Consider the following 13,711-nt stretch of genomic DNA (forward strand, 5'->3'; position numbering starts at 1 on the left):
GCCAACTGAATCATGAGGCGGCCTGTGTGCAGCACATTCAGCTGGAGGACATCATAAACGGGAAATTCGATTGAGTCTCCCGTGAAAACCAAATTGATTTGCAAATGAGTGTATTTCTCGAGAGGACATTCCTGTTTGCTAAACCTTCAGTGATGCTTTTTGGGGCCATCGCTGCACAGAATGGACTGATTATTGGCTGTCAATAGCTAGTCATAGGCAGTGTGCGTCTTATCAGTGGTTGTGGTCATCGTTACGCATGCATTGTTGGTTTCAACTGTTTGGTCGTCACCGCGTGGCTTCACAGGTGTGGGCCATCATTTCGAACTGCTCCCTCTCTCTTCTTCACCTAATGGCCAGATTCCCCGCTTCAGCTTGCCCTACATGTGGAGTTGCGTACTCCGTGGGGTATCCATCAGCGTTGTTTGATATGATAGATCCCATCTCGGCAAGATTCGTTTCATTAAATGCAAGTGATTCACTGGGTGCTGACAAGCAACCTGCTGTGTACCCTATGTGAAATCATCTTAGTATTGTGTGGCCTAATGTAGACCTGTTGGAGGGTGAATGAAACGAGATAATCCAGCTAGCATCATCGTATCTAATTAGGCGGAGAAAGCCAGTCTGTTGTTGATCTTTGATTGGGCTAACGTTTCATATCCGTTATTCACTGAGCATATATACACTCGCATGACTGCGAGTGTCAGTGATGATTTAGTTGACTATGTATATCGGTCTCAGTTGACTAGCTTGTTGAGTCATCGCCCACCTAGCTATCCCGAGATAGCGGGGAGTTACGTTGACATGAATTCATACATTGTTTGAAGTGGCCAGCTTTTTTCGTTTGAAGCACTGTTTTTTGACCGGATTTGAAGGACGTTGTATCGTACGCGTCGCAATCCCATTTTGATCGTTACGACTTAGCCGTTAACACCGAAGTTGCATGTGTCCATCTGGAACTCAAAAACAACGAATGATCACATCTGGCGCTTGAGTGGTACAGACACGGCAATGGAAATAGCACGTAGGAATTGAATTTTGGAGAGAATGTGGTTCCACCAGAAGATGATATATATTTGTGTTTATGGGGAGGATGCACGCTTCTGAAAACGATCGACAGCACTGAGAAATACATGGTTCAAAATTCAAGAGTAAACAGATAAGATTCGTAACGGCTTACTGTGACGAAGTAGTCAAAGAGGAATAGACAGATGTGGTGACAGTCCACCACCACAAAGCAAGTTAGTCACAAATCATTTCTGACCCACTACGATGGATTAGGTTCGCCGTGATCCCCCCAGAGTTGTATTGGAAAACGTGGTTTGTGTGCTGTTCTGAGTTTCTTCCGCTTCCACTTTGTGCATCGTATCCTACAAGTACTTCGCTGTCCTGGCAGCACCGTCGCCTGGCCACGGATGTATCTGAAACCATTTACAACATTCAACTTGGCGAACAAGAGTACGCTGGTAACCTATATTGTCCAATCAAGTAGGGTGTGCTCAGCTGCCTTTAAGGTACCGTTTAGTGTTCTTCATAGCAGTGGGCTCAGTGGTTACAGCACGACGGTCCGTTGTTCGAACACGATCTCTGCCTCTCGACTTCCCCCCTGTCTAGGCTTGAGAAGCCTGGCAGTATCCCAGCTCTCTGCTTCCTTCTAGTGGCATGGCAAACACCAAAAGGATGTTACAGCTGAACGATGTGAGAAAGTTGCTAATCTAGATTAACATGTTTCAGACTGTTTGACAGTTATATATGTACTGTATTATATTGCACAACTCACTTCATTCGGAATCCAAATATATCTGTGTTTTCTATCGATGGTCTTTGAAGAAGTGAGGTTAACCGCGCACTAAGGAACAAGATCGTGGCTTCTGTAAGCAGGTAGGAGGTGGTCAATCCGTAGATAGCTCAGCAGTTTGGAAACGTAACTACTGACTCGAAGGTTAGGACACAACCCTGGTTTTTGACTGTTTTTTGCTAGATTTGGGCAGTGTTTCTCTGAATAGCACGTCAGCTATGTGTGCTATGCACCATTCCCATTACAATCTTCGTGTAACTTCAAACGTAGATAGTTGTTATCTTTCACCGGATATGTAGGCTTGGATGCCACCTGAACTCACTAGTACTTCCTTCCAAGGAGATGCAAATTTCCAGAATAGTCCCCGATAAGTGCCCTCAAACCGGTTATACAACATGTCAACCCAACGCCCTGCAGCATGTACGTATTCGTTCTGTGTTCATCCCTGATGCCGAGCAGGCCCAGTGGCCTGCTTTTCTACCGTAATTTAGAGACCAGGTTACCTGATAAACACTATTGCAAATAACCAGAGGTTCCTTGATCTCTTCGGGCAAAGTAGACTAATTTGAACTGAGCTACTATGTTGATCTATTTGAACCAAACCTCAAGATAAATCTTCGTTGTGACCACTCACGTGTATCGGTTTATGCAGGTATCAGCTTCTTGGGGATTACCGGCCCGCTAGGTGGATCACGAAATGCCCTCTACCTATCCTACTAGAGATTAACAGATACACTCCGGTCGGACGGTGACAGAGGAAGGAAGAAAACTTAAATGATTTCTGGTCAACAAAGTAAATGTAACACGAAGCTTTAAATGTCTGACCAACAGATTCGAACACGATCTCCGACTTACAGGCTGGAATATTTCCACTCTTAGGTAACCGTTGAGCTAATCTTCGCACACTATAGCATTCCTTTCAGCCGCATTCTCTGGACCACTAAACGACGTACATGCAGAAGTGACTTTGACCTGTCAATAAGAAGAAGGCTGGACAAGGGGGGAAGGCCTTGTGGCACACTCACCTCCAAATATATAGTTTGGTTTTATTTTATCCAGTTACGTGAGGAGATATTGCGTCTTATCCGCAAGTTTCTGAGCAGAGTTGAAAAGAACCAATTGAGGCAAACGGAAATTAGTATCAGAAATTGGCAAGCTCATTGCGTCTGTTTTGCTTTAATCAGTATCGCGCAGGTAAAACTTTCTGTTTGGTCATGGAGTAGGTTTTTCGGCTTCCAGTCTGGTGGTTGGAAAAGTGGACCGCATGAACGTGACACTGTCCTTTTGGTCGGGGCTGTGGTGAACGGTTTTATCTTCTAGCTACTCTGGACATTCGAAGGTGCGTTTAACTGCTGAGACACTACCTAACCAGTGTGTTGGTTGATTGGAACCTCATCAGTTGGCATAACCGCACCCCTCTCATGGCTCCTCTAACCCGTGCGCTTATGTCAGCTGCATGCATAGCCTGAGTTAGGCCATGTGACCTTGCTCAAGATGGTGAAAAATGCATTCCTCACCTACTGCCTGCATTGCCTTCAATCGTCATAGTACCCATTAGTTTTGTATGAACAGTGCTGTGGTTTCGCACTACTTCATTTGCTTAGCTCCGTCAACGGGCTCATGAATTATCCAGACATTCGGCTGGACGGTAGACTCAAGGGGAATTGGAGTAAGCCTCTCGTTTGTGCACTACGGAGGCTGACGTTCAGTCAACCCAATATTCAGTATTGCATATAGGATCAATGCGTGGTACGGATGGTACAGTAGCATCAAATTTAGGGCTCTGGCCACGACGGATGCTGGAGCACTTCAAGATACTACTCACCCCTTTTCAGGAGGTGAGTGTATTTTGAAGTACTGGTTAAGTGTTGTAACTGCAGTTAGAGCAAGATTATCATGTGTTGTATAAAACAAGCAGTTGTGCAAACTTTCGTATCCTCCGAAGTTGACTTGTCATTATGGGTACTTTTCCGAATAGTGGTCGTTCTCAGAAAAGGACACTTGTTCCCTTCATCCATGGCAGCCTTTCTTTGTTAGTTAATTTATTGTCATGGGATCAATTAATCTGCTCACTTATTTTCCACCGCTTTTGTTTGCTTCAGGTCATCATACTACCTATCGCCTGGCTGCATCCACAACAACCGAACGGGATAGATGGATCCGAATGCTTGAGTCCGTCACTCATAAGATAGCCGAACGTCGTGGTGCACGCAGTACCAGTGTGGATTGCACAAGTGGCACAGGATCCATCAACCCCCGACTGTCCAGTCGTCTTGTGTCAGCCTCATTGAAACGGAGTGCGGGTGCCGGAAGCCACCCAGATCTTCCAAGCCAACAGTCAGCGTTGAACAACCATTAACTCAGCTGAGACAGTTCTGTGCCAAACGTTCCCCGATGTCATGAAACAATACTTCTACTGAGGAGAACAGCAGCATCACTGTCCCCTTTGAGAACCCTTCTGACGACCTAATCCAGGGTGTACTTCAATCTCTGGCGCTCTATGCACCAACAGTCTCCTTCACTGACATGCATTAGCAGATTACCGCTCAGTTTCAGGCACTCCTCATACCCATAGACAGACCAACAAAATCTCGATAACCTCCATTTGTACATTAATTCCTCTTAGGAGGTCTTGAACACGTTGAAGATTAGATCTGTTCAGCCATCCCGCCTCCGTGTCTTTTTGTGTGTTTTATATAGAAAACTCGCTTTTCAACACAAAAAATTGATTGACTTATCCTCTTGTTCGTTGTGATAGCTGGTCCGTTTTTTTTACCCGGAATGGTTTTCTTTTCTGTACATCTCAACTGTACATACAAACAGATCTGTGTCGAAAATACACAACGACTGTAACATTTAATTACTCTTTCAGTGGACTTCTCTCGGCATGCTGTATGCAATGGGGTATCGTTGAACTGCCTGTCGCTTAGTCTCATGGACTCCTTCCACCCGCTCCCACATTCCACTGCCCGTTCGAACTCTTGCAGATCATATCCGTCGTATCTAGTGGGATTTAATGTGTCTATCCTGGAACACGTGACGGGGTGCAATTTTTTTCTCTGTCTGCGTGCAGACCGAGTTTCACTCGGCATTTAGGTTGACTTATCATTTCTTATCTGAGATTCTTGCCGTATGCCTATCTGGGTGAAATCTTCGTCTCTCTGGTTGCATAATCAGCAACTGGCTTCCTTTTTGTGTTCAGTTATGAACTAGAGTTCATGCATGCTTGGTGTTTAGTTCCAAGACCGAGCTTGACGATTTCTTTGTGCAAGCTTCCCCACCAGTCGAGAAAATGTCACAAATATGACTGAGGCATTGTGACCGGTTATGAGTGTTTATGTGGATTCCACTCAGGTCTTGCTTTTGGTTCAATTTTCAGATGGGAGTTTGTATCGTTGATGGGCTCGCATCTTGGTTGTCTAGTTCTCCAAATGGCCTTTAGGCCTGCTCAAGTTATCGTGAACTTGATTCCAGTGTCGGTCGACTAAGTTGATCTGGTGGCCGGATGATCAGACCTGATTACTTTGCGTCATAAATGGGTTCTGGCTAAATCGAGTGTTATTCTAGACTGAATGTAGTCCTATAATGAGTCGACATCACTAGCAGATTTCTATTTCAAGGGAATCAACCGAAAAATCATATTAGTCCTTGCCGTGAGGAGTTTGGTTTCGCTGGCGTTGATCTGCAACCCAAAGGAACTCGTTCAGGAACGGATTCAGTCGAGGGCTGTCCGTAAGCTGCTAGGGTCCAATTATGACGGTGTGGTGCGCACACAGGATCTGCATTTATCAGGAGTTTAGGCCTAGCCGGATGCCTTGTTCACAAGGTTGCCTGTTGTATTGTCCGATCTTATGCGCGATTAAAAAGGCCGAATGATAGCGGGTCACTACGGCGAATGATTGTTACGGATGGACGCATCCTTTAGTGTACAATTAGTAATTGATTAGGCCCATCAGTATCCCAGATAGCATCAGTTTGCTTTAGCATTCACAACGTCTTTTCTGTGGGAATCGCATGCAGCGCGAAAATATAGGGAACAAATTATGGGAGGTTGTTGGCATCGAGATTCCATGATGGTGATGGAAATCAGCTTGATTTGACCGCGTACGTGAGTTAAAGCGGAAAAATGACAGAGAAGTGCGACGACCAATTGTTTAGCGCTGTATCAAACCGATGTGTCGATTTTCGTGGAGGTAACTACTTGCAACGCTGCTGAAAACTCTTCAAAAGCCCATGATCGGTTTCACCCTTGTTCAGATTCATCAGGTAGGCCGATTTCCAGAGTTTCTATCAGCCTCATGTGCTAACTGAACCGAAATCGCGAACTGCATTCACCTGCATACCAGTTTGGTTTTCAAATGAATCCCAGCCGGGTCACGACTGGAGTCCAATGTAAGCAGTGTGCAGTTCCACAACCTTGTGAGTTGAAGAATATGACACACATCTTGTAGTGCAACTGTTTCATGGGAGGCACCTTAGGGAACCTTGTTATCTATGTTCACTTCATCCTGTGCTGGTAGAAGTTGGTTGCTGAATCGCTGAGTCCATCTTGTCCTTTCACTCTTGTTTCCACTATTTTGTTCGTTAGCTTGTCACTACCCAATGGACTATCTCAAGCTTCTGACCAATGTGTCTCCCAAGGCAACAGTTGTTTTCTAGCGTGCCGCTACATCGTCTGGCCCACTCTGAAGTGCGAGCCTTATTCACCTCAAAGGAGCATGATTGTGGAACTAATACTCCTGTGCCTAATAGCTGTGTTTAGAGATGTATCGGGTTTTTTTTGGTGTTCGGATACATTAATGTCGACCGAAATTTCCCACTTCAGCTGCTAGCATAACATAAGGCGCCTTGCCCATTTGGAACGCCGTAGAATTTCTGTGCCAGTCAAGTGCCAGTGTGTATCACTGGTGTGTTGCTTTGAACGACCTTGGAAATTTGTCGCAGTTATGAATGTCCTGTAAGAGTGAGTCTTGACTGGTGTGCAATCCGAAAATACCTGGAACGTTGACGTACTGTGCTGTTTCAAAGACAGATGAACTTAAGGCAGAATGATCTCTATCGTGATACGTTCTCTTCTCACTTTTTACATCGTTTGCCACTTCTGATGTCAGGCTTTATTTGTCACGTTACAATATCGCCACCAAATCGTACCAACTTGTTTATCCTTCCAGTTTCTTCCCAGCTAGTCCCATTCAGTGAGTGAAGGCGTAGGCATCTCAGATTGCGTGCAGTCAGCTTACTGGGAGTCCTTTTATGTCCTCTTTTCTTTAGGCTTTAAAATAAACTATTTATGACTTCACAGTGGCGACACATCAGTAGTAGGAGTGATAGTGATGCTTATGGGGTGCAGTTAGACCACAGTTTCTCGGCCTACATGCTGGTGGTTCGTAATTGAACAGTAAGATTGCTGGCGTCTAAGTTTTGGCTACGTGACTCTTCAAATAGCATGATAGCTGTGTACCGAACGAACGTTAGACATTCTCTGACGATCTGTTCTTCCGGACCTTTTTCCCTTACGGCACATCCACAGAACCTTTTACTTGTCTACGGATTTAACTTTCGGCCGTTGATGATGAGCGCGTCACCCGACCACCAAGTCTCATGGTGAAGCAAGGTGACAGGAATATGCTCAGTCTACTTTACTTCGATGCCAGCCATTGGAAATCTTCGGGGTTCTTTTGGTATCTTGCAGTATCCTATTTCGTAAACTCATTCCAGTAGATTAACGGAACCAGACTCCATCAATTGATTCCTACAATCCACTGGAGCTTGCTTGTCACACTGTTGAATAGCTACACTTCCAAAGCTGATATGAGACGGAACAACTGATTCGCGTGATCAATGTGTCATTCAAAGCCCATCCGTCTTACAGCAGTGGATGCCGCAACCCAGAGGTGACCATTCGTATCATCTGTTTGTCGGGGATATGTTCTAATGAGGTGTATAGTGAAACTTTTTTTATGGAGGCTAGATGACTGATAGAACGGGTGACTTTGTAGGAAGAGTAAGTCGTAGGTTTTAGCTATCGATGCTCGGTAGTGCTGCCGAGCTTCACTACGTCCAGTTCGTCAATGGACCCTTCAGTGGATGATTATGTTGACCAGCAGTTTCGAAGTATTGATAACGTCGTCTTTATTCCATATCATGTTGCGTTGCAGATAGCGGGACTGTACATCTTGAGTGTTCGGTTTACTGATGTGTGCCCAGTTAAATTGAACTTTGTAAATTAAAAATCTGGAGCTAATCGTACGTTTGCTTCGTTGCTTTTCGAAACGTACCTTGTGAGTTGAAGAATATGACACACATCTTGTAGTGCAACTGTTTCATGGGAGGCACCTTAGGGAACCTTGTTATTTCACTTCACTTCATCCTGTGCTGGTAGAAGTTGGTTGCTGAATCGCTGAGTCCATCTTGTCCTTTCACTCTTGTTTCCACTATTTGTTAGCTTGTCTTGTCACTACCCAATGGACTATCTCAAGCTTCTGACCAATGTGTCTCCCAAGGCAACAGTTGTTTTCTAGCGTGCCGCTACATCGTCTGGCCCACTCTGAAGTGCGAGCCTTATTCACCTCAAAGGAGCATGATTGTGGAACTAATACTCCTGTGCCTAATAGCTGTGTTTAGAGATGTATCGGGTTTTTTTTGGTGTTCGGATACATTAATGTCGACCGAAATTTCCCACTTCAGCTGCTAGCATAACATAAGGCGCCTTGCCCATTGTGGAACTAATACTCCTGTGCCTAATAGTTGTGCTTAGAGATATATCGGGTTTTTTTGGTGTTCGGATACATTTATGTCGGCCGAAATTTCTCACTTCAGCCGCTAGCATAACACAAGTTGCCTTGCCCCTTTGGAACGCCGTAGAATTTCTGTGCCAGTCAAGTGCCAGTGTGTATCACTGGTGTGTTGCTTTGAACGACCTTGGAAATTTGTCGCAGTTATGAATGTCCTGTAACAGTGAGTCTTGACTGGTGTGCAATCCGAAAATACCTGGAACGTTGACGTACTGTGCTGTTTCAAAGACAGATGAACTTAAGGCAGAATGATCTCTATCGTGATACGTTCTCTTCTCACTTTTTACATCGTTTACCACTTCTGATGTCAGGCTTTCTTTGTCACGTTACAATATCGCCACCAAATCGTACCAACTTGTTTATCCTTCCAGTTTCTTCCCAGCTAGTCCCATTCAGTGAGTGAAGGCGTAGGCATCTCAGATTGCGTGCAGTCAGCTTACTGGGAGTCCTTTTATGTCCTCTTTTCTTTAGGCTTTAAAATAAACTATTTATGACTTCACAGTGGCGACACATCAGTAGTAGGAGTGATAGTGATGCTTATGGGGTGCAGTTAGACCACAGTTTCTCGGCCTACATGCTGGTGGTTCGTAATTGAACAGTAAGATTGCTGGCGTCTAAGTTTTGGCTACGTGACTCTTCAAATAGCATGATAGCTGTGTACCGAACGAACGTTAGACATTCTCTGACGATCTGTTCTTCCGGACCTTTTTCCCTTACGGCACATCCACAGAACCTTTTACTTGTCTACGGATTTAACTTTCGGCCGTTGATGATGAGCGCGTCACCCGACCACCAAGTCACATGGTGAAGCAAGGTGACAAGAACATGCTCAGTTTACTTTACTTCGATGCCAGCCATTGGAAATCTTCGGGGTTCTTTTGGTATCTTGCAGTATCCTATTTCGTAAACTCATTCCAGTAGATTAACGGAACCAGACTCCATCAATTGATTCCTACAATCCACTGGAGCTTGCTTGTCACACTGTTGAATAGCTACACTTCCAAAGCTGATATGAGACGGAACAACTGATTCGCGTGATCAATGTGTCATTCAAAGCCCATCCGTCTTACAGCAGTGGATGCCGCAACCCAGAGGTGCCCATTCGTATCATCTGTTTGTCGGGGATATGTTCTAATGAGGTGTATAGTGAAACTTTTTTTATGGAGGCTAGATGACTGATAGAACGGGTGACTTTGTAGGAAGAGTAAGTCGTAGGTTTTAGCTATCGATGCTCGGTAGTGCTGCCGAGCTTCACTACGTCCAGTTCGTCAATGGACCCTTCAGTGGATGATTATGTTGACCAGCAGTTTCGAAGTATTGATAACGTCGTCTTTATTCCATATCATGTTGCGTTGCAGATAGCGGGACTGTACATCTTGAGTGTTCGGTTTACTGATGTGTGCCCAGTTAAATTGAACTTTGTAAATTAAAAATCTGGAGCTAATCGTACGTTTGCTTCGTTGCTTTTCGAAACGTAGCACAACAGACATCAAACCGCTCTCCTCAGACTATTAATGTCACGAAATTGTGATGTGTATTTCTTCACTATGTCTTCAGATAGTTTCAGAGAATCGCACTCGTGAATTTGCGGTGAATTTTTTTGTTACAGCCCCTGATATTTACACGGGGAGTTTCAAGCCAATCGGCTTCTACACGAAGTCGTGTGCTCGCCCTCTACCGAAAGATATGGCGTTTTGCCCGGGAGTGGCGCTCCACTTCTGGTTCTGATGTGGACACCATGAAGGAAGCCGAGTATATCCGTGGTGAGGCGAGAACTCTGTTTCGTCAAAATGCTCACCTCACTGACGAACAGGCTATCCTGGTACGATTTTTCTCTTTCATTGCCCGTTCACTGCGACCGGTTACAAGTCTCACTGAACCGACTGGTTTCTTGTTCTAGTTAGTATTGGTCGGCTGTTCGTATTGGTCCTCGTCACGTGACAAGTAGTTCCGCATGCTTATTTTACGTGAAGGTCCTTTAGGTCACGCGCTCATAAAAGAATGACCAAGAGAAGAAGGTGGAATGAGCTTCTCATACGACTGTATTCTCCAGACTTGTAATTAACCTCTTGATTCTATCATATAACCATTGGTTCGTGGTAATTTTCCAACTATCCACTTTGTAAGTCATATCGTAAGTTAGTTTTTCAACTATCGTACTTTCACCTCTAGTTAATTTGCACAAATTTTGGAATGTGCGTTCACATCACTCTCGTTTGGACAGTCCTCCTCCCGTCCTTGCGAAGTTATTCTGGCTAATTCATACTGAAATGGTGAAACGCTGACTTTGAGTTTCGCTCTCATTCGCCCATCGAACTGTGGATAAGATCAACTGCGCGTTGAAGACAATGGCTTTGTCACAGTTGATTCCTGGACAGGCAGTGCGTGCCAGTATAGTTAGTCGCAGCTGTCCTTTGGTCCCAGAGCACTCATCCAGAAACGGTTGGTTTATTTGACTTGAACGGGCTTTCATACCTGTTATCTAAGGTGTGAGCTTCCACTCGGCTGGGTGGAAAGGGCTGTGAATTGATCGGTCTGACGTGCTCAAACCCATTTGTACAAAGTATGCTGCAATGATCGTAAAGGCTACACTGACTGGAACTTCACCTCTCAAGGTTTTGTCGTGCCAGGATGGTTAACAGACAGAAGCCAGACAGAGTGGAAAACTCCTGTGCTACCAGTAATTGCACTGCGGTTCGATCCGGTCCTACAATTTGTTTCGACAGGAGTGTGAAGATAGTATTTCCTCCAGAGCACCGGAATCTCCGTATTTATAGACGCAGTGCCACGGCCTTACCCCGAGGAACGACGCGGTCGGTCCTAAAATCCTAATAACCCAACTGTCCAACAGCTGTTTGTCATCGTCCGCGCATTATCAGGTAAGTCGAGGTACTTTTAAAAGTCAAGAGTTCGGTGCGGCCAAAAGCACACCTGCAGTGTGCATTTGCACTAGGAGTTATGTTTCTGCCTAAATCTCTGCGTCCTCACTCCAGGCCGGCCTCTCCAGCCAAGTGGGTCAAACTCTGGAGTCGTTTGTCTCCATAAACTTGCCTCGAGTAGAGAGACTCGGATGATCGAACCAGAGATCCAGGAAATGTTGAAGGACGTCGAAGATTTGAAAAATGCACCAGTGGGCAATCACCAGCAAAGAAGAGTGGAGACGCGCCAACTTCGACTGGCAACCTGACACGCTAGAGCCCTTCTCGTCAATGATGGAGCGCCAGACTCGAAGGACGTACAGTCTTCATAGCCAATCGAGCTGGAAGGCTAAGGTGTCGACCCGCTTAACTCAAGCAAACCTCGGTCGGCCGATCAACGAAGATTCCAAGAAGCTGGATGTACATTCTCCTGGTTCGGGACCTCGAAGGATACTTGACGAGAACTTGGAGGTAGATTTGCAGTCGCCGATCATGTGAATAATGGAATGTTGCACAAGCTGAGGATTTTGATTAACCAGTTTCGGCGTCCAGGATGACTTTTCGTCTTGTTTTGTCAATGCGTATTCTGCCACCCAGAAGCTGAGTAGACAGAATCCTATCGGCCAACCGATCACCCATTCCTCGTGTGTCATCTAAAGTCTCAGTTGGCCGTAACAAGCAAATATTTCGTCTTTTAGAATTTGGAGCCATGAACGTGAGTTGCCGGCCGCTATGGAACACGTTATGATTAATACATGGTTCCGTGTTGTGAAAAGGTTCATCGCCAACTGGATGACTCCAAGAAGTTAACGTGGAACCATTCGCATTATACGATTATCTGACAAAAGGATCTCGGGGAAGTTCTCGTAATAAATGTGATGCGCTGTGCTGGTTGCAGTACAGAGCATGCCCTGTTACGATCCAAAGATCGACTGGCCCCAGAGAAGCCTTACCTGTCGTTGGACGAAATTACTGTCAACCAAGCTCACTGACCAGGATCAGTCAACACGATAGCGGTTCCGAGAGCCTATAGTTCCGAGCTTATTCAATTCAAAGGCTTGGCTCCTCACGTTAAGAGGATACTAGATTAGGATCAAACAATACGTTAGGATGGCTGCGATAAAAATTATTGGATTCAAAAAAGAAAGCCGTCAAGACTGGTTTTATGAAAATGATTTTATTTATCTGGATTTTATCAAAGCTGCTCAGTAACGGTTAGGTGTTCAAACTACTAGCAAGGGGGTCACGGAGTTCCAAATCCCATGGGGTTTTCATAAGATATACCCTATCGATGGTTCCCGGTAAGGATTAAACAGGTGTACAGTGGTTTCCGGCTATTTAGCATAGATCGGTTCCAGTAACTGGGCGAAATCTCCATTACGAACTCCACAATGACCCTCAAAAACCTTAATGCGAGAGGAGCTTTGCTATGTAAAAGAAAAGATAAAGCGTTCAGCTGTAGCACCCTCCCGGTGCCTAGCTGCCATGCCACCCTAAGGGAGCACGAGGGCTGGGATACTGCCAGGTTGCCCAAGCCTAGACAGGGGAAGTCGAGTGGCGGAGGTCGGATTCGAACCACGGACCTTCAGGTTAGTAAATCCGCGCTCTAACCACTTCGGCCATCTCTCCCTTTGCTATGTGGAGTTTCGAACCATCAACTTAGACTGAAGAATTACTTGTAGGTTAAAACAAGTCAAGAGATCCAACCATATTCAGGCCGACGGTGTCACAAGGAACCCTTTGAGGCATCCATGGCAGCCGAACGCTCAGTAGTTCTTTGGGAAATACTGGCTGCTTGCCACGCCTACTTCTGAACGTTACATAAAAACCACCCAACTTAGATATGCGCTATCTTGTCCAGTCACCTCAAGCAGCTGAAAACTTTGATCTTTCCAGCCAGACTACGAAGACTGATCTCCGAGTGGTGACAATTGAACCATAAATAATCGGCTGTTTGAAAAAAGTCGTTAACATTATTCAATACTTTCGTTCCTGTTCACGTCTATGGAATCGACTCTACCGAGTTCGAGAATCTCACAGGGCTGAAGCAAGGATGCTTTCTGGCCCCGACAATGCTCAAGCTATATCAGACTGAAACGCTTCGTGGTTACGAATTTAACTCACCGATTGTTGTGGCTTGCTGAACGGTAGTGCAACTCTTTATCGGTCCCTTGGCTTCCTGCTCCCCCCCCTATGGTATATCA

General features: G+C 45.3%; 2 protein-coding genes across 2 annotated transcripts in view; both read left to right on the forward strand.

Moving 5' to 3' along the window:
• T265_04962 (hypothetical protein) overlaps nucleotides 1-4,633 on the forward strand; it is a gene marked incomplete at both ends in the record, with an annotated part of 31,773 nt that extends 27,140 nt beyond the window's left edge. Inside the window, one exon of the mRNA XM_009169839.1 lies at nucleotides 3,898-4,633. Within this exon, the coding sequence (XP_009168103.1) occupies nucleotides 3,898-4,154 (257 nt within the window). The remainder of the gene's footprint in view (nucleotides 1-3,897) is intronic.
• A 1,395-nt stretch (nucleotides 4,634-6,028) lies between these two features.
• T265_04963 (hypothetical protein) overlaps nucleotides 6,029-13,711 on the forward strand; it is a gene marked incomplete at both ends in the record, with an annotated part of 10,991 nt that continues 3,308 nt past the window's right edge. Inside the window, 2 exons of the mRNA XM_009169840.1 lie at nucleotides 6,029-6,061; nucleotides 10,199-10,411. Of these exons, the coding sequence (XP_009168104.1) occupies nucleotides 6,029-6,061; nucleotides 10,199-10,411 (246 nt within the window). The remainder of the gene's footprint in view (nucleotides 6,062-10,198; nucleotides 10,412-13,711) is intronic.

The sequence above is a fragment of the Opisthorchis viverrini genome (genome assembly GCF_000715545.1).
Source record: "Opisthorchis viverrini unplaced genomic scaffold opera_v5_89, whole genome shotgun sequence".
Classification (NCBI taxonomy): domain Eukaryota; kingdom Metazoa; phylum Platyhelminthes; class Trematoda; order Opisthorchiida; family Opisthorchiidae; genus Opisthorchis; species Opisthorchis viverrini.